General features: G+C 48.7%; 1 protein-coding gene across 2 annotated transcripts in view; it reads left to right on the top strand.

The window, feature by feature from the left end:
* The first annotated feature begins 4,095 nt into the window (after positions 1-4,095).
* Positions 4,096-22,287, top strand: part of gabra3 (gamma-aminobutyric acid type A receptor subunit alpha3) — a 54,521-nt gene continuing 36,329 nt past the window's right edge. For both annotated transcript variants that reach the window (XM_086160222.1, XM_086160223.1), the window contains exons 1-2: positions 4,096-4,529; positions 19,374-19,492. In XM_086160222.1, the coding sequence (XP_086016348.1) occupies positions 19,398-19,492 (95 nt within the window). In that variant the 5' untranslated portion in view covers positions 4,096-4,529; positions 19,374-19,397. The remainder of the gene's footprint in view (positions 4,530-19,373; positions 19,493-22,287) is intronic.

The following is a 22,287-nucleotide window of genomic DNA, read 5'->3' as shown; positions in this document are numbered from 1 at the left end:
AGGAAACCCATCAGTTTATTATGGGATGTCCAGGGAGCCCCAACCACGCAAAACGGAGGAGTGACAGATTGATGTACGAGGCGAGAACTTGTTAGCAAACACCATATCTCAGACGCAACAACCATCAGTCTTTTGTTTCTTTGAGGAACAGCAGCGGGCCGTGTTTGCCGATTAATTTGCTTGTTTTGGTGACAGCGGCAGAATCCACGAACTCCCCACCCCCCAAATCCCGCCTCTTGACAATCCCCAAGGCGCTAAAGGATTCAGCTTCTTACGGCTACGGGGTCTGCAGTAGCACACTGCTAAAAAGCTAAGGGCTAGAGAAGCGAGGTGAAGGGTGGGGGGGCTGTGTAAAAGAACCCGTGAAGGAGGGGGCAGCGGGGTGAGATGCTAGTGGCTAGCATCAAGCTAGCATGTGTTTGTTTTTGTTGTATTGCCTCACAGCAAACGGGTTTCTGATGCTGACATGGACTCGGTTCTGCTCATGTTCTCCTGACCCGAGTTCTTACCAGGCTCTCCGTCATCCTCCCACAAACGTCCAGCATGGAGAGGAAGCACGGAGGAGGGTGTTCTCTGGTCCACTGTGGCGTTTTGGGTATAAATGGCCGTAACCATGGTAACAAGCCCCCGGAGCTGTCATTTGAGGACTAATCGTGGGACTTCGGCCATTGATTTAATGCCCCGAGTACAAATTAGTCTTCATGCTGCGTTCATGTGGAGAAAGGGGAAGCGGGGAGGTGGGGTGTGCTAGCAAGAACTAGCGTTTGGCGCTAATTGCTAACCTCTGGTGCCCTCAGTTGAACCGAGGGAACTCTGGATGAGATCCAAAATGGGCTTCAAAGTTTAGGCCACGTACACTGCGGGGATGACAAGGTGAAACTAGCACGCTCCATGCTACTGCTACTTCATGCTGACGACAAGCTTCTGTTGCCGCGGTGACTAAAAATGTCGCCGACAGCAGCGGAGATGCCACCCACCCAACCACTGCCCTGAAACAAAGATGGTCATCAGGAATCTGGACTTTTCAATCTGCATTCTAAGCATATGGCGATAATACCAAGGATAAAGATAAAATGCAAATTGTCGTGTCTTTATCAAAACTGAAAAAAAAAGAATTTATTTTTAAAGCACCATAAAAATCACCAACCAATTGCCTCATTTTTTATTTTTTATCTAAAAGTCGGAAAACATAAGCTTAAAAAACTGACATCTCCGAGATTTGTAAAGAAGCCATTTGCCCACGACAAAAATGGCCGACAGTAATATGGACTTTTCTGTCCATATTTGCAGCATATGCCGATGATAGTGAAGATAAAGATAAAATGCAAAATGTCCACATTTGATTGAAACCATAAAAAACAGCAAAAAAATGCCTTGATTCAAATCTAGAAATCTGAAAAAAACTAACTAAAAAAATAATTATCACATCTCGAGGTTTTTTGTAACGAAGCAAAGCGCCCACAACAAAGAAGGCCGACAGTAATATGGACTTTTACATCCATATTCCCAGCATACGGCGATGATAGTGAAGATAAAGATATAATGCAAAATCAGCAATAGATTGCCTATTTTTTTTCTTCATGTCCAAAAATCTGTAAGGATAAGCCAAAAAAATACATCTTATACGTCTTTAGGAAAGAAGCCATTCACCCGGAACGAAGATGGCCGACAATAATACGGCCTTTTCTGTCCAGATTCAAAGCTTACAGCGATGATCATAAGGATGAGGAGAGGAAGGAAGCATATTGGAGGTGTCGGTAAAGGTCACCTCCATTAAGCGTTGTGGGTAGATGGAGATGCAAAAAGGTCAATGGGAAAAATGGGATGCCAGACCATCACTGACATTCCAATAGCCGTGTTGGCGCAGGAACCGTCTGGACCGGCGGTTCCTCCAGAGGTTCCTCGCTTGGAACTGCCCCACTTCCAAGACCCGCCCCTCCAGAAAGAAGCTGTTACCAAGCGATAACAATGTCGCCTTCACATCCCCAAAGTCAACTGGATTGTTGGCCCGCGGCATCTCCGACAACACGGGCAGCGTGTGTGTGTGTGTGTGTGTGTGTGTGTGTGTGTGTGTGTGTCATTCGGACCTGGAATGACAGCTGATTCGGAGATCCAGCGCGGGCCAGATTTGGTCTTCTGTTAAACGCTGATAAGGGAGCCGGAACGCTGTGCGTTTTTGTTTCGGCGGGTCGGCAATTTTTTGTGGAGTGTGTGTGTGTGTGTGTGTGTGTGTGTGTGTGTGTGTGTGTGTGTGTGTGTGTGGTGGTGGGGTCTTATTTTCATAAAATATCTTAATTTCATAAAAACCACAGTTCAAATGTCCAACATGCTAATTAACAAAAACTAGCATGTGCACACACACACACACACACACACACACACTCACACATACATAAACACACACACACGCGCACTCACAAGACTCATTGTCATCTTTTTTTCTTTTTTCTCCCCAGAGTTTATAATTATTAGCTGGAGGACTCGATTATGTCGGCTTAGGGGATTAATGAAAGGGAGATAACTCGTGGTCGCCGTTGACAACGCTGCAGCAATGCACTGTTGCCGTGGCGCCCGGCATCCCAGGCGCATTCCCCAGAGGTGGGGGGGGGACCTGAGGAATCCCGGACGCCCCCTGGGGGTACGATGAGTCAACGCAACAACGGCGAGTTTTCTTTGGGAGGACGAAGAAACGTTCCCTGAAGGTTCTAAAAAGGTCTTAAAGACGCTGGGTTAAGTGAACACTTTAAGAGCTCAGGAAACACTTAAGAGTGTTACAAGAGCACTTGGGCGTCAAGGGAATACTGAAGAGTGTTAAGGGAACACTTTACAGTGTTGGGGCAGCATTTTGGAGTGTTAGGAGACCAAGGAAGAGTGTTAAGGGAGCACTTAAGATCATGAAGGGTACACTTAAAAGTTTCAAGGAAACACTTAAAAGTGCCAAGGGAACACTTAAGCGTGTTAAGGAAGCACTTTACAGTGTCCATGTGTGTTAATTGGACACGAGAGTGTTAAGGGAACCCTTAAGAGTGTTAAGGAAACACAGGAAGCACTTTACAGTGTGAAGGGAACACCTAAGTGTGTTGAATGGATATTGGTAGTGTTAAGGGAACATTAGACAGTGTTAAGGGAACATTAAAAAGTGTCAAAGGAACACTTAGGAGTGTTGAGGAAACACCTGATAGTGTTAAGGAAACACTTCTAAGTGTTCTCTGAACACTTGGAAGTGTCAAGTAAGCACTTTACAGTGTTAAGGGATCAACTAAAAGTGTCAAGGAAACACTTTACAGTATTAAGGGAACACTTACGGAGGGAACTTAAGGAACACTTAAGGAACACTTAGGGGGGTCTAAGGGAACTGTCAGGTCGATAATTGAACACTTGCCAAATGTCACAGGAAGTTTTCAAACTAAACATCTCCAAAAAAAAAAAGTGGAAGAAGAAACAGTTTCTGAACAGTTTGTTTCTGAATGTATTCAGACGGAACCAAACTTTGAGATGTTTAAGGGGCCGTCTGTTAACCTTGGAAGGATTTGTGCGGGAGAATGTGTGTGTGTGTGTGTGTGTATGTATATGTGCGTGTGTGTGTGTGTGTGTGTGTGTACGTGCGTGCGCGCGAATGTGCGTGAGCCACTTTCCAAATTATTTTTTTTCCTAAAAATAAATGACAAATAAATAAATAAATATCCAAGGGGGTGATCCAAACCGATGACTCCGTCAAGGACGAGTTCATAAAGGGAAGCCGCGAAAATCCTCCGGTCGATTCCTGGCACTCCAGACACGCAGTCTGCCGGAAACAAAGTTAACAAAATAAATAAACAAAATTCAGATGAGAACCCCCAATTATACCCTTACTACCCGCTTACTACACTCTTATTACATGCTTATTACACCTTTATTACATGTTTATTACACGCTCATTACACACCTGTGGAAGCAGCGTGGGGGTCCCGGATGGGGGACCCCATCCGACCCCCCCAAGGTCACAGCGTGGGAAAATGCCCCCCCACCCCTTTGCGGGTTCACCGCTTCCGGTCGTCTCGCGGCGGGACACCTGCGTCAGAAGCATCGTTGTGCAATGAGGAGGAGGGAGAGGAGGGGATGGAGGGATGAGGAGGAGGAAGAGGAGGAGGAGGAGGAGGAGGAGGGGGTCCCTTCCAGCTGTCGAGCGCATCACTGACAAGCTGCTCGGTTAACGGCGGGTCTGCAAACGCATTCGGTTACCGGTCAGAAGAAAAAGAGGAGGAAGAAGAAGAGGAAGAGGAGGAGGAAGATCTCGGGTTCAAGGTTCTGCATCCTGAGAGGAGAGGATGGAGGGGGCGGGAAGGTTAGTTTGAGGAGGGAAGAGCTTCACCGGGGCTGGAAGCAGGAGAGGAAGAGGAGGAAGAGGAGGAGGAAGAGGGGGGGACACCGGAGCCGGTGGACGGAAAGAAAAGAAAAAGAACAACAACAGCTGGAGGGCGGGAACCGGGTCGGACCCCGAACCGGAGACACAGCAGAGGAAGAGGAGGGAGAGGACGCGCCGCACGCCGGTGAGACGCCGTGCCGTTCGACGGCTCAGATGATCCGTTCATTTTGTGCCGTGGGTGCGTGCGTGTGCGTGTGCGTGCGTGTGCGCGCAGGATCCCATTCACATGCAACAACTGCAGTGGCTGCAGTGTAATTGACGGCTTAACAGGTCCGTGCGCGTCCGAGGGGGAGAAGGCGCGCGAACGATGCGGCGTGCGTGCCCGTGAACATCCGCGTGTGCGCGTCTATGCGTGTGTCAATGTGTGTGTGTATATGTGTGTGTGTGTGTGTGTGTGGAGGCTGCAGGAGCATAAGTGCCGACGGGCGCGTCAAAGCGTGCGTGCGTGCGTGCGAGACTTAACTGTTTGTGTTGTTTCCGTTTGTTTTGTTCGCGTGGTCGCGCGCGGGCACGCGCGTCCTCATCCGGGTTCCGGGTCGGAGGCGATGCGACACTCCGGCGGGGTCACGCGGGCGGGGGGGGCTGTGAGCGGGGCAATTAGAACGACTCCCCACTCACGCGTGCGCGCGTGCGTGTGCGCGCGCTCTCTTTCTGACCCGGGAAACGCTGTCTTGCGCGCGCACACAACCGCAACCAGTGACCAGACTGTTGAGCGGAAGTCGGAATTAACCTTCGCCCCCCCAACACACACACACACACACACACACCTTTGGATCTCATCAATAAACCGATCGATCCCGGATCCGATGGGTTCATTCCACTTGTATCGATAGATCCGGTGAACTTCCGGACTACAACTTGGGAAAGCTTCCCGGAAGCGGTGTTGGTGGTGGTGGGGGGCGTGGGGGTCAACCCCGCGTGCGCGACGTGCGCGACGAAAGCTTTATCCCGCACCCCTGCTCGTCTCTCGCGCGCGTGCGCGACGCAACTGTGAGGGATGGCACTTCCGTCGCGCACGCGCCGCCGTTTCCTTTTCTCTTCTTTTTTTTTTTTCTCTCCCATCCCATAATTATATTTCCGCCCGACTCGCGCGCGCGCCGTGCGACTAATTCGACGGCTAATGCCTTAATTATCGGACAGCACAGCAGAAGTCATTCACCGTGGGGACGCGGTCCCTCCGACTGACACGCCCCCCCACTCCCGCTCCCCACGCCGCAATCACGCAAATGCCCCCCCCCGCCTGATGTGATGCGGAGTCATGTGTGTCGCCCGCATCTCCCCCAGGCCTCCTCACGGCTGGTGGGTTTGGGTTTTTTTCCCGCCTGCCGCTTCCTTAGCCTGGCGAGACATGCGGTGCACTGACCCCCCCCCCCCTCACACACACACACACACAAGCACAAACACACACACACACCGCCGCTTCCCCTGTCCTCCCCACAAGGGGGATTGGACCTGAAGCGGTGTTTATCGTCAGGAAGGGGAAGCTTTTTGGCTTTGGAGCAGTGTGTGTGTGTGTGTGTGTGTGTGTGTGTGTGTGTGTGTGAGGGGGGTTCTTAGGGGGGTGATGTTCTGCAGGCAGACATGGAGAGGATAAACAATAACGCTGATTGTTGCTCCCGGGGGAAGCAGCATGCAGCTACACCGCATCGGAGGGGGGTGAACGCCGGGGGAACATCAGGAGAACCCGCCGCGTTCCCCGGTTCCGTATCTGAGACGTTCTCCACCCCGGGAAATGAGTCACCCTGCAGGAGGGGGGAGGGGGCTTGGGAAAATTTGGACCTTCAAGATTAAAAACCGGTCAAATATCAAGAACCTCCAGGAGGGCTAACAGCTGGAGATGGGGAACGTTCCACATGGGGACTTGGAGACGCTTGGAGATGCTTGGAGACAGGAGAACCCCCTCACCACCGCTAGGACACCAACTGGTGCTAACTAGTGCTAACTGACATAGCCAAAACACACTGGAGCAGAACATGCCCATTAACACACACACACACACGCCCACACACACACACACACACAGAACTAGAGTGTGCGATATTAGCCATTTGCACACCGGAGTTACAATTTAGTTGAAGTTTGGAGTAACCATGGCAGCAAAGTCCCACCATAATGTATGGGTGCTAGTAGCACTACCGCGTGCTTACACGTACCCCTTGTGTGTTTGTGTGTGTGTGTGTGTGTGTCACCGCTGTGACTGCCGTGGGCGGAGTTACTGGAAAGTTATGGGTAACCATAGTAACAACATAAAAAGAAATTGCTAAAAGAACCCGACCAGGAGTGCCGTTGAATAACAACTGCTTGTCCGACGTTGACCGCGGACGACTGCCGTGCAGCGATGTAAGGTGAAGTTCCGGGGTCGCCATGGCAACAAAAATCCAACTTTTGGGGTGCGTGGGGTGAATGGGGTGCGTGAATTAGAATCCGGACGAGGTGAACGGTGATGCTCCCTGTCACCATGGCAACCAGGGACACCTGGACCTTCTGTCCAAAAGCCGCCCAGATAGGCTGCAAAGTGCCACTTTGCAGCAGAGGAGGAAGAGGACGGGATGGCGGTTAATGATGGGATGCAAACAGCTGTTGCCCGGTAACGCATTGGCGTGTGTGTGTGTGTGCGTGGGGGGGGGTTGGGGGCGGTTACAGCTGCAGGAAGAGGACGACCCGAGGTCTGGTCTGACGACGTTCTAAATACCATCTGCTGGATGAAGATTCCAGACAGCTAAGAGGCGAACAGTCGGGACGAGGAACGTGAGGAACCGTAACGCACGCCGGAGCAGAAGCCGCTGAGACGTCATGACGATTTCATCCTCCTGACGCGTCCTTAAATTCTCCTGAAGCTACAATCCACCACAGGAAGCGATGCCATCAGGTTCGAAATGAATCCCGAAGTTAATTTCGATGAAGCCTCGGACGACTCCGCGGCCCCACGCCATGCTAGCACGCCATGCTAGCGGGCCATGCTAGCAAACCAGCTACATTGGGCATGGGTGACACTATATCAGTCTCGGGGAGGGTCAGAAGGTCACCTGTGTGTGTGTGCTTGTATGTGCATATGTGTGTGTGTTTTTTCCCTCTCTCCATAGTTAATAGCACAGTTTAAACCCCACTTTTTTGTTTTTTTGCTGAGTTTTTTCTCAAATCCTCGCCTGTCAGGCCTCTTCCTCCAATCCCCCTCAACCCCCCCCGTATCCTCTTCACTTCACACGGTCATGCCGTGGGGGGGTGGGGGGGGAGGCGGATGTTGCTTTTCCTTCCTTTCCTTCACTATTTACATCACTCTTGCGCCGTTGTGCTGCCCGATGCCCAATGATGAAATCAGTTTGTGGTGTGTGTCTGTCTGTGTGTGTGTGTGTGTGTGAGTGGAGGGGAGAGGGTGGGGAGTTTAGCAGCAAAAGCAGCGGCAAGTTGAGGGAAGAAGAACAAACATTAGCGGGTCTGAAAAAAAAAAAATCAATGCCAAAAGAGATGTTAAAACAGCGGGTGGGGGGAATCATGGGGGGTGTAAAGGGGGAGCAGCGGAGGGGGGTGTAAACCTGATGCTGCAGCGTTTTAGTTTTGAAACGGAGACTGTTCTCACTGACATTGTCGCTGACGGCATTTCAAATTAAAAAAGAAACAAAACAAAAAACGCCAACTCAACTCCAGCTGTACACGCTCCGTCGAAGGAGGGGCTACACCCCCTTTACCCCCCCCACGCCCGCCCCCAGCCATCACTGGACTGCAATGTCAGGCCGCCGCCGCCACGAACATGGTTAACAAGGGCAGACATCTTTGCCTGACTCTCGCCTTCAGAGCCATCGGCCGCGTGCCAAGAGGTCTGTGTGCGCGTGTGTGTGTTGTTTGTGTGTGTGTGTGTGTTTGTGTGCGTGCATCGGGTGGGTTCAACACTGCCGTCTTCCCATATAACCTCGCCACCCTTGAAGGACGCTTTGCTCAGGCGTCAGTTACCATGGCGCTGACTGTGCCGGTCATCCATGTTCTGGACGTTAGCTTGTGTCCATTTGTTTATGTGCGTGCACGTGCGTGCATGTTCTATTGACCAACATATCATTAATCTAATCATTTTTGGTGAACTTGTTTTCCAGTCACACACACGCAGGAGCTTGCGAGCTGCAGCCGAGCAAAAACACCCGCGTTGACGTAGCCTAGCGAGAAGATCACACGGCTAAGAATTCTGCTAACTATTACATGACACCGCCTTCTGGTCTGAGGGGCGGGTTTAACCTGGACCTGTCAGCTGTCAATCACAGGGCCGCTTATAGAGAATTTTTTGGGGGAGTTATGAATTTCCTCCCATTGCTATAACTTTGTGTTGCTTTTATGGTCGTTTGCTTGCATGGGAAAAGTCATGTAGCGTCAAAACCAAGGCACCCAAGCACTGTGGAACCGGGTTCTGCCGCCGGTTCCTTCTAAAATAGGTCACCCGTGCCTCCTCCGTCTTGAAGCTCCCCCACGCCCCTCCGCCGCTACCGCCTCGCCGTGGCGTTCGCTGACCCTGAGCCTCGTCATGAAAGCCAGAGCCAAACGTTGAACATCTGTCGCCGGGCTTCTCCATCTCCACCTGCCAAAGCAGTTTCCGGGGTTGCTCCTGGCACCCCCTCACTCCCCCACCACCGCAAAGCCCCGCCCCCCCCCTCCGAACCTCCCGGCGCCATCAGTCACGGCTGCCGGAGCGCCTGGCGCTCGTCGCCGTAGCCGGGGAGCGGCGCACGCCGCCGGCACAGCACAGCTGCCATCATTCACAGGGAGTGTGGATCCAAGGGGGCCGCAGTAAACATCCCCATCCGCCGGGAGTCAAAGTACAACTGCATGCACACACACACACACACACACACACACACACATAAACAGGTTTTTGGAAGTTAAAGTGGTTAAATTCTGCAGTTATTGTTTTTTGCATCATTTTATTTTGCTGGTTTTTAGAAATTTGCCAGTGACTTGTATTCATTTATTGAAATTTGTTGACCTCATCAGCATATATATATATTTTTTTTTTCTTACATCTTCAAAATACATGATTTTCCCACTGATTTTACAGGAAATAAAGTAAAAAAAAATTGGGAGGTATTTTTGGTTTTCCTACATTTTGTTGCTTATTAATAATCCTTTTTCTTCATAATGGATTTCTTATTACAGATTTAACTTGTTACGTTGTTTAAAATATTGAAGTTCAGATTTTTTGGGCCTTTCTTAAAATTATCTTAGAATAGGTTTTCTCATTTGAGATAAATTTCCTTTGGTCTCATTTTCAGAATTTTTCGGGTTTTTTTGTGACTCCCTTTACATTTTAATGCATCTTCAGACATCAACACAAGTTATTTCATTTTTTAACATTTTATCTCATTTATTATTTATTTAATGCCACTTTTTTACAAAAACTCCCCGCCAATTTCTTTTATCACTTTAAAATATTTAAATATACATTGAGTTCGCGACTTGCCAGCAAATCCAAATATGTCCTTGTCGCCACAGGAAGGAAATCAAACTTGATGTTTGACTGTGTGTGTGTGAGAGTGTGTGTCGGTGCTGATGGAGTGGGGGGGTTCACAACTGCAGCGTCAGGTCTTTTTCATGCAGAGTGGCTGCTCAGATAAGACCCCCGCATTCCTAATGTGTTGGAGGGAAGACGGCTATCGCTAATATCACGCCGTGCCAGAGCAGGAAGTGGGTGGCCCCGCGCCCGCGGCGTGCACGTTAGCTTGCCAACGCTAACTCCTGAATTTGCTCCTTTCATGGAAAATACATCCTTACATACGCAGGGGAGGTACTTCGGAGGGTCCTGAGGCCGGAGACAGTCAACCTGCTGCAGAAATGTATCCATTCATTCACTCACTCATTCATTTGATTCTTATATTCCAAATGGGTAAAATATGCAGAGCGGCTGGATGCTATAGATATAGACGTACATCCATTCATCCTCTCATTCACGTGTCATTCAAACGTGCCGATATTCACCCTCTCATTCACATGTCATGAAGAGACCTACAACCATTCCCTCATTCATACGCCATATATAAACATGCAATCATTCACCCTCTCATTCGCACGTCATTTAAACAGACCGCCATTCACTCACTCATTCACATGTCATGAAGAGAAAAACAACCATTCACTCATTCATACGCCTTATACATAGACATGCAACCATTGACCCGCTCATTCACATCATACAGAGTCAAAGATGCACTCAGTCTCGTCAGTCCCAAAGTGTGTGAACGGGTGAATATGTGTGAAGTAGTGAACGGGTGAATTTGTGAATGTGTGAGTCTGAACGTATGAGTGTGTGATGGTATGAATTTGTGACAGGGTGAATGAGTGAAGAGGTGAATTTTGAATGTGAGTGTGTGAATTAGTGAACGTGTGATTGTGTGAAAGGGTGAATGCTTAAATGTACGAATGTGTAAATGTGCGAATACAGTCCAGCGTAAAAGAGAATCCTCGAGGCACCAAAAGCCCTTTTCCAAGGAGCAACATCAAATCAGCAGCTTCTTATCTTCCTTCCCCTCATCCATTCAAAGGTTCACGCAAGATCCACCCACATCAACCCCCCCCCATCCCCACCCGCACGCCGAGAGATAGATCAATAAATAAATAAATACAAATTAAATGAAAGTAAGGAAATCTGACGGCGGCCCACGCCTGACCTCCAGACGTGGGCCGACCCACAGAGCCTCAAGGTGAAACTCAGGCGGGGTTTGATTTATGGTCTGAATTATCCATCTTGAGTGCTTACACTGCATGTGTGTCCAGTGTGTGTGTTGGTCTGCATGTGTGTGTGTGTGTGTGTGTGTGAGCGTATGTGAATATTGCATTCCAATCTCACACCACATTAAAAACCGCTGGCTCCCGCTTCCAATGAATGGCCATTGGACTCTTGGCCTCACCTACCGATTGATCAGCGCCAGCCGGCCAGCGGCTACCCGGCAACCGTCGCCGCGGTGAAACAGACCGACTCTCTTGCTCAAGCCTGCTGACAACGCTAGCTATTAGCACATCCGTCTGTCCCATCTGCTGTTCGCCATCTTTGTTTAGGTATTAATGCCAATCCGATGATTTGATGCTACTTCCTGTGTACTGCTTCCTCTTTCTCATTGGCCGCTGATGACGTGTTAGCAGTCAGGTTGGCTAATCGGCATATTTGACTGACAGGTGGCAGCGCTGAATAGCCTCGGCCGCCACCCCAACAAGCCCCGCCCACTATCCCCACAGATATCAATTAACCAAATTTAATATGGCAACTAAAACAAGGAGCAAAATAAAGGTATTCTTACTTCGGGATAATTTTTAAAATGTACATATTAGAATAAAACAATGCAACCCCTCCATCCTGTTTCAACATGCTAATCGTATTTCAGAAATATAGTACATTGCTTATAGCAAATTTATTTGAGAGAAATTATGAAAATTATTATTATGATTTTTTTTCAGGAACTCTATGCTAATTTTAGGTTATTTTTTGGCTAATACCTCGCATATTATAGCCAATAATGCGACTTTAAATTGTCATAGAATGCTATTTTACATGTTAACTCCGAACTATGAGAAAAAGAAAATAATGAATAACTATTACAGCTAGAGCTAAATGCTAACTATGCTAACAGACCGACCCATGTTATTTCAATATGGCCTGATTGGAGATTGAAAAAGAAACGAAAATCCAATCACTGACACGTCACTCCTCCCCCCCCCCCCCCCCCCCGCAGTTTGCCTCCTGCATCCTTGTTAGTACCTTGCATGGCAGTTCAACCTGCCGGTGAGTTTTGAAGAATGTTCTGGTGCTTCCTGTTCTCTGAAATACCTTCAAATATTCATGCTTTTACATTTTTTAAAGTCCTTTCTCCTTGACGTGAAGATGGAACCGGGTCCTGGATCGACGAGTACTCCAGAACAGAACATTGGTCCCGAGCCACCGTTCACTAGCGGTTCCGCGTCCGTGGCGCCTCAGAGAAAACAACCCTGGGGTTCTGGAGGGAATGTTCTAGATTGCAAGCTCACCGCCTCTACTAGCCAGATGTCGAGTGTGGAAAAGAACCGGGCTGGAGGAGCCACAGGAGATTATACTGCTAGCATACACAAAACCAGATGAATGTAGCATGAGTATCAGAGTAACATGTAGTCAGGTTGCTAACATAGCCTGAGTATGAAAATAGCATTAAACACGATTATGAGCCATATTATTAATATAGCATGATGATCAGTGTAGCATAAAGCTGGGTTACTAGCATAATATAAAATTTCATTCATATAGCATGAGTATCAATATCAATATCAATAAAGCAAGTGGCCAGGTTACTAGTATAATTTGAAACCAGATTGAATGAAGCCTGAGTATGAGAATAGCATTAAACTAGATTATTAGCCAGATTATTAATATAGTGCGAAGCCAAGTTACTAGCATAATATAAAACTTCATTCATATAGCATGAGTATCAATATCAATATAGCATGTAGCTAGTTTACTAGCATTATATAGACCCAGATTACCAATGAATACTGAGTATGACAATGGTATGGAACTTGATCATTCGCCAGTTTATTAATTTGACATGACTATTCATCACGCATGAAGCCAGATCAGTCACATAATTAAACCAGATTAACATAGGATGAGTATCAGAGTAGCCGGTTACTAGCATAATATAGAACCAGGTAATTAATGTAGAGCAGGAGAATAGTATGAAATCAGATTGTTAGCCAGATTAATAATATAGCATAATAGTCAGTCTAGCGTTAAACTGGGTTACTCGCATAGTATGAAACCAGATTTATATAGCATTAGCATTGGAGTAGCATGAATCCAGATTACTAGCATGACATGGAACAAGATTATAAATGTAGCCAGAGGATGAGATCAACATGAAACCAAATTATTAGCAAGATTTTTAAACTAGCATGGCTAGCAATGCTTTAACCCAGGTTATTATTCCAGCATATAAAATAACCAATGATATTTTTGCACACAACCAGATTATCAGCATCACATGACCCCAAGATGATAACTATGATTTGAGATGACATTATTACTGTTTCATGATAGCAGACCGCTGCAGAGTATAATTGGATTATTAATTGCAGAATGAGAGCAGACTATAATTCTAGCATATGACCAGATTATTAGCATCACATCAGACCAATACTGTAACTGTGACTGAGATTACATATATACTGTTGCATGGCAGCAGACTATTCACACAGAACGAAACCAGTCTCTTATAACAGCATTACGCCGGATTACAATAACATCATGTTGACCGGGATTATAATTTTCGTACACGACCAGATTATCAGTGTCGCATGAGACCAAGATTACAGCTGTATCTTGAGATCACATCATTATTGTTACGCCCGTCCAGATTATGCACACAGTGTGAGACCGGGCTCTCATAACGACATCAGGCTGGATTAAAATGACGGCGGATCACCAACGCGACACCCCGGGATTAGGATTAAACCAGATAATCCGAATTAGTACGGGCAACTGTTTGCCGTCAGCGTAGAAGTAATCCCGGACCCCATCAGCCACTTCATAAACCCCCTTCAAATAAAGTTAGCTTGTCGGCGGAGCTGTGTGTGTGTGAGTGTGTGAGTGTGTGTGTGTGTGTGTGTGTGTGCGCACGTGTGTGTGTCGTGGTTTTTCACCTGAGTGCAGCTCGTTAGCAGAGCCAGACGACGTGAAAGGTTTTTAACGGTGGTTCTGCCACTGCAGAAACGACTTGTTAGCACAATGTTTTATTGAGCGTTTAAAAGGAGGAGGAGGAAGAGGAGGTGGAAAAAGGGAAGAAGGAAGAGGAAGAGGAGGATGAAGATGAGGTGAAAAAAGGGAAGAAGGAGGAGGAAAAGTAGGAGGAGGAGGAGGCTCTGCCAGGTGTTGATTTATCCGCAGACGTTCTCGGCGCTGGGACACATTTGACGGAGAGGTGACTCAGCGTCTCGCTCAGGAGTACTTTGACTCGCGTCCGAGTGACGGATGAATCCTGGAGGACGGCTTGAAGTGTGTGTGTGTTGTTGACACACAGACACACACCGCTGCTTTCACGACAACGACTTACTAGAAGACATTTTTTCATGATGAATGAATGAAACCGTGTGAAGGAGTCCCTAGTTCTCTGGGTTCTTAGAAGGTCCACAGACGTCTCCTAAATGTGTCCACTGTGAGTGAGAGGGTGAACACTTGGACGTCTCCGTATGATTGACGGGTGAGCCTGTGATTGACAGGTGACTCGTCCAGGTTAAACCCCAGTGACAACTTAAGATGATGAATGAATGAACGAATGAATGAACGAATGAACGAATGAATGAATGAATAAATGAATGACCCTCCTCTCTCAGCCACCTGGAGCCAGAACCAAAGGTATTTCTTTGCATCCACCGTTTCTTAGAGGCTGAAAAACAAGTTTTTCTTTGATGTTCTTTTAAATTTTAAACTTGAAACGTGTCAAAAGTGGATGAACATGACGAACAATTGCAAACTGGCTAATGAGATTAGCTGTTTGTCCTTGGGGGCCCTGGAGGTCTCTAGAGACTGTCGAGGTTACCTGCAGACCCTCAAGAGTCTCTAAAGGTTCCCTAATGGCCATAGATGTTCCACAGAAGCTCTAGATGTTCCCTATTAGCCATGTAGGTCACCTAAATCTCCTCTAGCATGTTCCCTGGAGGCCTGAGAAACTCCCTTGCACCCCTAGATGTCCCCTCGAGGCTGAAGAGGTCTTCTAAAGGCTTGCAAAGTTTCCCAGTAACCCTAGATGTTCCCTAGAAGCTGGGTATTTTTTTCGTAGAGGTTCCCTGGAGGCGGATGAGGTCCACAAGAGCTCCTTGATGATCCCTAAAGGCCTGAGAAGTTCTCCAGCATCCTGAGATGTTCAGTAGATCTAGAGGCTGAAGAGGTTCCATAGGGTCCCTAGATGTTCTTCGGAGGCAGAGGCCATTCCCTGGAGGCCGATGAGGTTCCCTAGAGACTGAGGATGTCCCCCAGGGGGTCTTGAGGCTGTAGAGGTTCCCTAACTGCCCTAGATTATTCTTAGCAGCACTAGATGTTCCCCAGAGCCTGAGGACATTCCCTGGAGGCCCAAGAAGTTTCCAGGAGGCTGAGGAGGAACCCTGAGGGGGCCTACATGTTCCCCTTGAAGCTGAAGAGGTGTCCTAACTGCCCTAGATGTCCCCTACAAGCCCTAGATGTTCCCAAGCGGCTGAGGAGGTTCCTTAGATGTCCCCTAGCAGCCCTAGATGCTTTTTTAGCAGCACTAGACCTACCCCTAGAGGTTGGAGATGTTCCCTGGAGACCCTAGATCTTCCCTAGAGGCTAAGAAGGTCCCCAGGGGCTCAACGAGCCCCTCAAAGCTGAAGAGGTTCCCTAACTACCCTAGATGTTCCCTACAAGCCCTAGATATTCCCTGGCAGCTGAAGAGGTTCCCTAGGTGTCCCTTAGCAGCCCTTGATGTCCCCTAGTAGTCGTTGATTTTCTTTAGCAGCACTAGACGTTCCCTAGAGGCTGAGGATGTTCCCTGGAGGACCAAGAAGTTCCCATGAGGCTAAGGAGGTCCCCAAGGGGGCCTACATGTTCCCGAGAGGCCAAGGAGGTTCCCCAGAGCCCCAAGAGATGCCCTGGATGCCTGAGATATTCCACTGAGGTTGAGGAGGTTCCCTAGTAGTTGGGGTTCCCACTAGCCGATAAATAACGACCTGATGCCAAACTGCTACTTTCACTGCAACTTACACCGTCCACATCTCCATGACAACATTCACATCAAAAGGTTCATGTCGGACATTCCTTGTAACCACGGCGACAGGAATCGCCCCCGAAACCACCCAAGCATCGGAGCTGGATCGGGTTCAGCTCATTCCAAACACCTGCATCCATGACGCAAGGCCATTTGTAGGTAACCACGGCAACGGAGCTGGACGCAGAGGCTCTTGTGGGATTTTGCCGGAGCGAATGGCAGTTATCGGTGGGGGTTAAGAAAATCCCAGAGGGAATGTTCCTGGTATTTATCCCCCCATGTTAGGGTGACTTTACAACACACACACACACAAACGCAAACACACACACACACACACGCGCCTGGCCACTCGGGAGTCGCTGGGCCTTGTTAGCGGCCACCTGCTGGCGGCGCTAACAAGGCAAAAAAAAGCATGCACAGATGCCACGTGTCAGGAGGGGTTCTGCTCCCCTCGAACCCGAGTGGTTCCCCGCCAGGTGTGCCGGGTCTACCCTGACACACACACATACACACACACACACACACGAAATTAGAGTGCTAGCTCTTCTTCTCTGGAAGCTAATAGAAAGACCGAGCCTCGGAGGCGAAGTCTGCACCGGAACGTCTGAGCGTGATAACGGGAGCATTAATGCACAACAGAGGGCGTGTGTGTGGGTGTGTGTGTGTGTGTGTGTGCGCGCGCGCGCGCGCGCATGGTGGGGGGGTCACACTTAATAGAAGCTGAAGTGACGTTTGGGAGTAAATAGTATGTAAACAATAATCTGACGGGAGCCGACAGCAAATGGTTGCTACGCTAACTGTTTATTTGTATTAATGTATCTATATTTATTCATTTTTCACTTATTTATTATGAACATCCCCGCCATTTGACCCCCAAAAGCAAAGTAAATGGGGGTCGAAGCTGCGGGACATTTAAGGACCGCCACTCCTCGTCATTCGTTCTTGTTCCCCGTCCTTGTTTAGCTAGCCTGATTCCCCCCCACTGTCAGGTGAAGATGAGTAAACGAACATCCGAACGAGTGAACGTGCACGCAAGCGCACACACACATGCACACACACACACACACACACACACACAAACACACACTCCATCTGGCATACCTCTTATTAATTCCAATATGCTAATGAGCGACGCGCCCGTCCTAGCATTGAGCTGCTTGGAAGCCGATCAAGTCAGCTATTGTGTGTGTGTGTGTGTGTGTGTGTGTGTGTGTGTGTGTGTGTGTGTGTGTGTGTGTGTGTGTGTGTGTGTGTGTGTGTGTGTCCTGCCAAGTTGGGTGCTATAATAAAAGTATTTATCAAGTCTGGGCCCCGCGACCCCACGGTAAACATGGCCGACTAACGACATTGAGTAACGGCGCCCGTGTCCGCCATTCACCCTCTCATTCACACATCATAAAAAAATTGTTGGCGCGGCGACCAAGGTGACATTATGAGATATAAGGGCATAAGGAAATGTGAAGCCTCACTCAGGGGAAAACAGGAGCATGTAATTTTTTTTAACAAACAGTCTGATCGAACACAACAGCAAGGAAATGCTACAGCTTTGTCACTTTTGTTAGGCTCCGCCCCCTCTCCGCAGAACCTCCATCGCCGCTCCAACCCTTCTTCTTTTCCTCCTCGTCTCCTTCCATGCCATCATTGTTTTAGTCCTTCGTAATGACAGACCCTTGGGGGGGGGGGGGGGGGTCACAAAGGGAACAATGGGGGTGCCTCTGAAGTGTGTGTGCTTGTGTGTGTGTTTGTGCCCTGGAGTTGCAAAGGCGGCTGCCGACACTGTGGTTCTGCTGGGTCGGCCTTTGCAACTAAAGCCAGCACCCAGATTGACAAAAAATGCATATATATATATATATTATCATTTTATTTAATTTAATTTCAATAAATAAATAAATTTTATATATATATATATATATATATATATATATATATATATATCCTATTTATACCGCACTATAAGGCACACTTAAAGTCCTTAAATGATCTCAGAAATCAGCCACGCGCCTTATAATCTGGTGCACCTCATTTATAAATTCTTGTTTAGCTGACTGACTTCCAACCAATTTTATGTAGTACAGTGCACTCAAAAATCTGTCAAAATGTTTAAGTGTGACTTTGGTAAGCAACAAAGCCGCTCCACTTGATTGATTGTCAGACTGTTCCCACCTGATACAGGGACGTTGTATTAAAGCTGGTCCTTGGTTGACTCTGGGTTGCAACACCAGACAACGTTAGATAACTAATTATGTAGTGATGGAATACAACGTTGTCCCAACCCCACACTAACTTCAGGTGTCTGCTATCGCTGACCTAAACCAATCAGAGAACAGTACATAGTGCGCCTACCTCCGTCACTTTTTGTAATACCGGTATGCACTGTGCTGAAACATAATATTACATAATTATTACAGTCGTCATACACATTTGTGTGTATGAGGACCCCCAAAAATGGCACCTGTTAAGAGACACACTTACAAAGAGGAATTAAAACCTCAACGCTATCGGTCACGCAGTCGATCATGGGAATAGAGCAGCCGGAAAATAATTCACATAAATCAATCACTGGTACAGAAGTAGAGGAAGCAAAGTGAACTAAAGTGAAGAAAACCAAACAGTTTCCGAGGGAACTAAGCGAGATGAATGAGATGGATAAAGTTCAACAAAGTTTTGTTTGGCTTTATATACCGTATAGTCTATCACGCACTTTATGTATGAAAACATACGGCTTTCATTGATATTGCGCTTTATAATGTGGTGCGCAAAACATGGCCTATGTTCATTAAGCTAACACAAGGTAACATGTCATCACACAGCCTTTCATTCAGTAGCAGCAATAATTAGCTTTTTTTGTTAGCCGCGACTCTGTGAGTAGCGGGCGAAGGACAGTGAGAGGAGGAAGACAAAAACTCAACGGCAGCATCCGACGGAGAAGGAACACTTCGTGCATCGGGAGAGTCGGCGCAAAGATGAACCGCAGAAACCGCTAGCGGCGTCAGGAAGCGAGCTTTAGCTTCCCCCAAGCTGAAGGATGGCGTGTCGCATGCGGTTGCTTTCCTTGCCCCCGCCTCCTGCCGGCTCAGATTGCCTCCATCTGTCTCTCAAGGTTAAAACCACCTTTGTGAAGGGGATGATGTTCTGCAGCTCTATTTTTTTTCCTCCATCACGAATCTCCTTCAAGCCCGTGGCGCTTCATCCCTGTTTGATAACTGTCACGACCGTAACACCCCCGACCATCTTCTTTTTCGCTTCTGCAGGACTCCTCCTTAGCGCAAGAGGACATGGCCGCCACTGTCGCCGTTTTCACCAAGCCCCGCCCCCTGGACTCGGGCCTGTGGCTCCTCCTCCTGCTCCCCGGCCTCCTTCCCCGAGCCAGGTAGGGGAGGAACCCGCTGAGTGCGCGTGAGAACCATCCATTTTCCTTCTTTACGGCTTAATTCGGGGCAAAGTGAATGCCCGATCTAATCGCCGTCAGTGATCTGGGCTCTACGTCTCGTTGACTGGCAGGTCGGTTTTGCACGCCACCGCCCATTGGCGGCACTCGCGGGAGTGGGTTTAATCACCCGCCTCATGATTTGGCCGCCGCCACCATTGCTAAGGCAGGATTGTTGTGAGAGTGAAAATGGCTTTAGCGCAGCAAAGGGAAAGGATCTGCAGACCTGGGTGGGAGGAAGGGCGGCGCGGCAGCGTGACGGGGATTAGCACGGTATGCTTTGTCATTCCGGCTTAGCGGATGACAAGCCCGGTGATTGCCGGTGTTGGGCGTGCGGTCACGGGCCAAAAAATGGCGGACCTTGAACCTGTGTTTCACCTTGGCGGCGGTGTGCAGCGGTGGTTCTCCTTTTGGCTCATCTCATTTGAAAGTAGCAAAGTTTCAAGTAAACAAAGAGCACAGGGTTCTGTGCTCTTCTGGAGAACCTCAGGGGTTGCCCTTTGGGCCTCCGACTTCTTTAATTGACGGTTAGCATCGGGTTGAGCAAGAGGCTCTAATGCCGATCTGCTAGTTTCCAGCAAAGGTCAGTTCTGCTAATGCTAACCGCCGCCTGCTGCTGCCACGCACAAGAAGTGCACAGGGAAGCCGCGGCTTAATCCCGACTTAAGTTAGCATTGAGCCCAGCTTGTCCAATCCCTCCCCCTCTGAAACCGCCAATTTTATTTCAGATGCCAAACCCTGCCGCAAACAATGAGAGAAGATCCAGCACCCGAAATTCCCACAGTAGTTCATAAACGTCGTTTTCACGAGTATAACCCCCCCGCCCCCCGTGATCCGACATGTAGGCGGAGAGCTGCGGCGCCGACCTCTCGCAGCGCTGTGGGGCGAGGGGATTAATCTCCATTGAATCCGACCTTGCCTCCCGACATGGAACGATCCACCAAAAACCCCCTGGGGGGTGGCGTGTGGGGGGTTGGGGGTGGGTATCTGCGGGAACGGCATACTAATGCAGGTATTTTTAGAACACAGTGGATGTAAGGAGGCGGGGCTTAAAGGAAACATGGCTACAATTTAGCCCTTTAGCATTATTGATCTTCAGCGTATTACTAGCATTTCTAAGACACCCCCCCGCAAAATTTTCACTTTGATGAAGCCGGCTGGAGATCCTAATGACTGCATAATTAATGTGTTCATAATTAAAAAGTGAGCCCGCTAACCCTGCTAACCCCCCACACACACACTGATTGTTTTGATGATTCAAATGCTGGAAACGATTAGCGTCCCCGAGGGTGCCAACAATCAGGAGGAGCGGGTGGTCATTAGGTCGTGAGACATTATGGGAGCGTTTGATTGGACGGGTATGCAGTTATACACACACACACACACACACACACACATGCACCATCCCTCCGCATCAGCACCTGCTGAGACCCCATCACCCTCCGAATCAGCCTTGCCGCCGTGGAGGGAGGAGATGTTCCCCGGTGGATTAAGGTGTGACGGACAAATCTGTTGTTGTGCAGCTTTCGTCTGCGCTGTTCCCTCCTGTTCCTCACTCCGGTTCCCATACTGGTTCCAATTTAAGTTCCCTCCTCGTCCCCATCCTGGTTCCTGGCAACTTCATCCGTTCCGGATTCCTCCTGGTTCATATCCTGGTACCCTTCTGTTCCCATCCAGTTTCCCTTTTGTTCCCATCCTGGTTCCAATCTTGAGTCCCTCCCAGTCCCCACCCCAGTTCCCTTCTTTTTTCCATCCTGGTTCCCATCTTAGTTTTCCTTCTGTTCCCATCTAAGTTCCCTCCTAGTCCCCATCCTGGTTCCCTCCAACTTCCCCCATTCTGGTTCCTTCCTGGTTCACATCCTGGTATCCTTCTTGGTTCCCATCCAGTTTCCTTCTTGGTTCCCATCCTGGTTCTCATCTAGATTCCCTCCTATCCCCTATCTTGGTTTCCATTCTTTTCCCATCCAGGTTCCCTCTGACTTCCCCCGTTCTGCTTCATATCCTCGTACCTTCATGTGCCCATCTCGGTTCCCTCCTGATTCCCTACACGTGGAGGGAACACTGCCTATTTGAGCCGTCATAGCACATAAGATTAGGGACATGCAGCTGCTTCAGTTTATTCCCGTTAATTAATAAATGACCCGGCCTCCGCCCAAGGCCTTAACAAACAAGCCCCCCCACCACCACCACCACCACCCCGCTTCTATTGTCTGCTCTGTTTGTAATCTGTTGCCGGGCAGCTCGCCCAGGTAGCACATAATCAATACCTCTAAGGACGGGAGCGCTGCACCTCCAAAGATGGCAGATCCCCCCCTCTCCATGAATTATTCACAGGGCGAACGCTTTTATACGTGGCCCGGTCAAAAGATAACACCGTGTTTCAACGGTGCCGTCAAGGTTAATGTGTCACAACAGGTCGCGCATTGTGTATGTGTGTGTGGTTGGGGGGGGTGAACTTTGCAGCTAAGCCACTTTGCTGATTGAACGGCAATGGGGGCGCTGAAGGCAGGGGGCGGGGAGGTCGCCCCCTTCCCTGAGTGACAGGACGAGAAGGTCAAGCGGTTGACCTGATGTAAATGAGACCTGATGATGAATCATGGAAGATCAGGATCCAACACCCGTTGTATATTGACAAGGGACAAATATGGCCTCTTGTCTTCAGGTTTTTTATGTGACTTTTATTTTGAAGGTGCCCTTAGCTATGCTTGCTAGGGTTCTCCCATCGTATCCTGGGAAAA

Source organism: Fistularia commersonii, chromosome 15 (assembly GCF_037954325.1).
Source record: "Fistularia commersonii isolate RoL2024-O1a breed Wild chromosome 15, RoL_Fcom_v1.0, whole genome shotgun sequence".
Classification (NCBI taxonomy): Eukaryota; Metazoa; Chordata; class Actinopteri; order Syngnathiformes; family Fistulariidae; genus Fistularia; species Fistularia commersonii.
The sequence above is the reverse complement of the archived record's forward strand: the minus strand, read 5'-3'. Positions and strand labels throughout refer to the sequence as shown.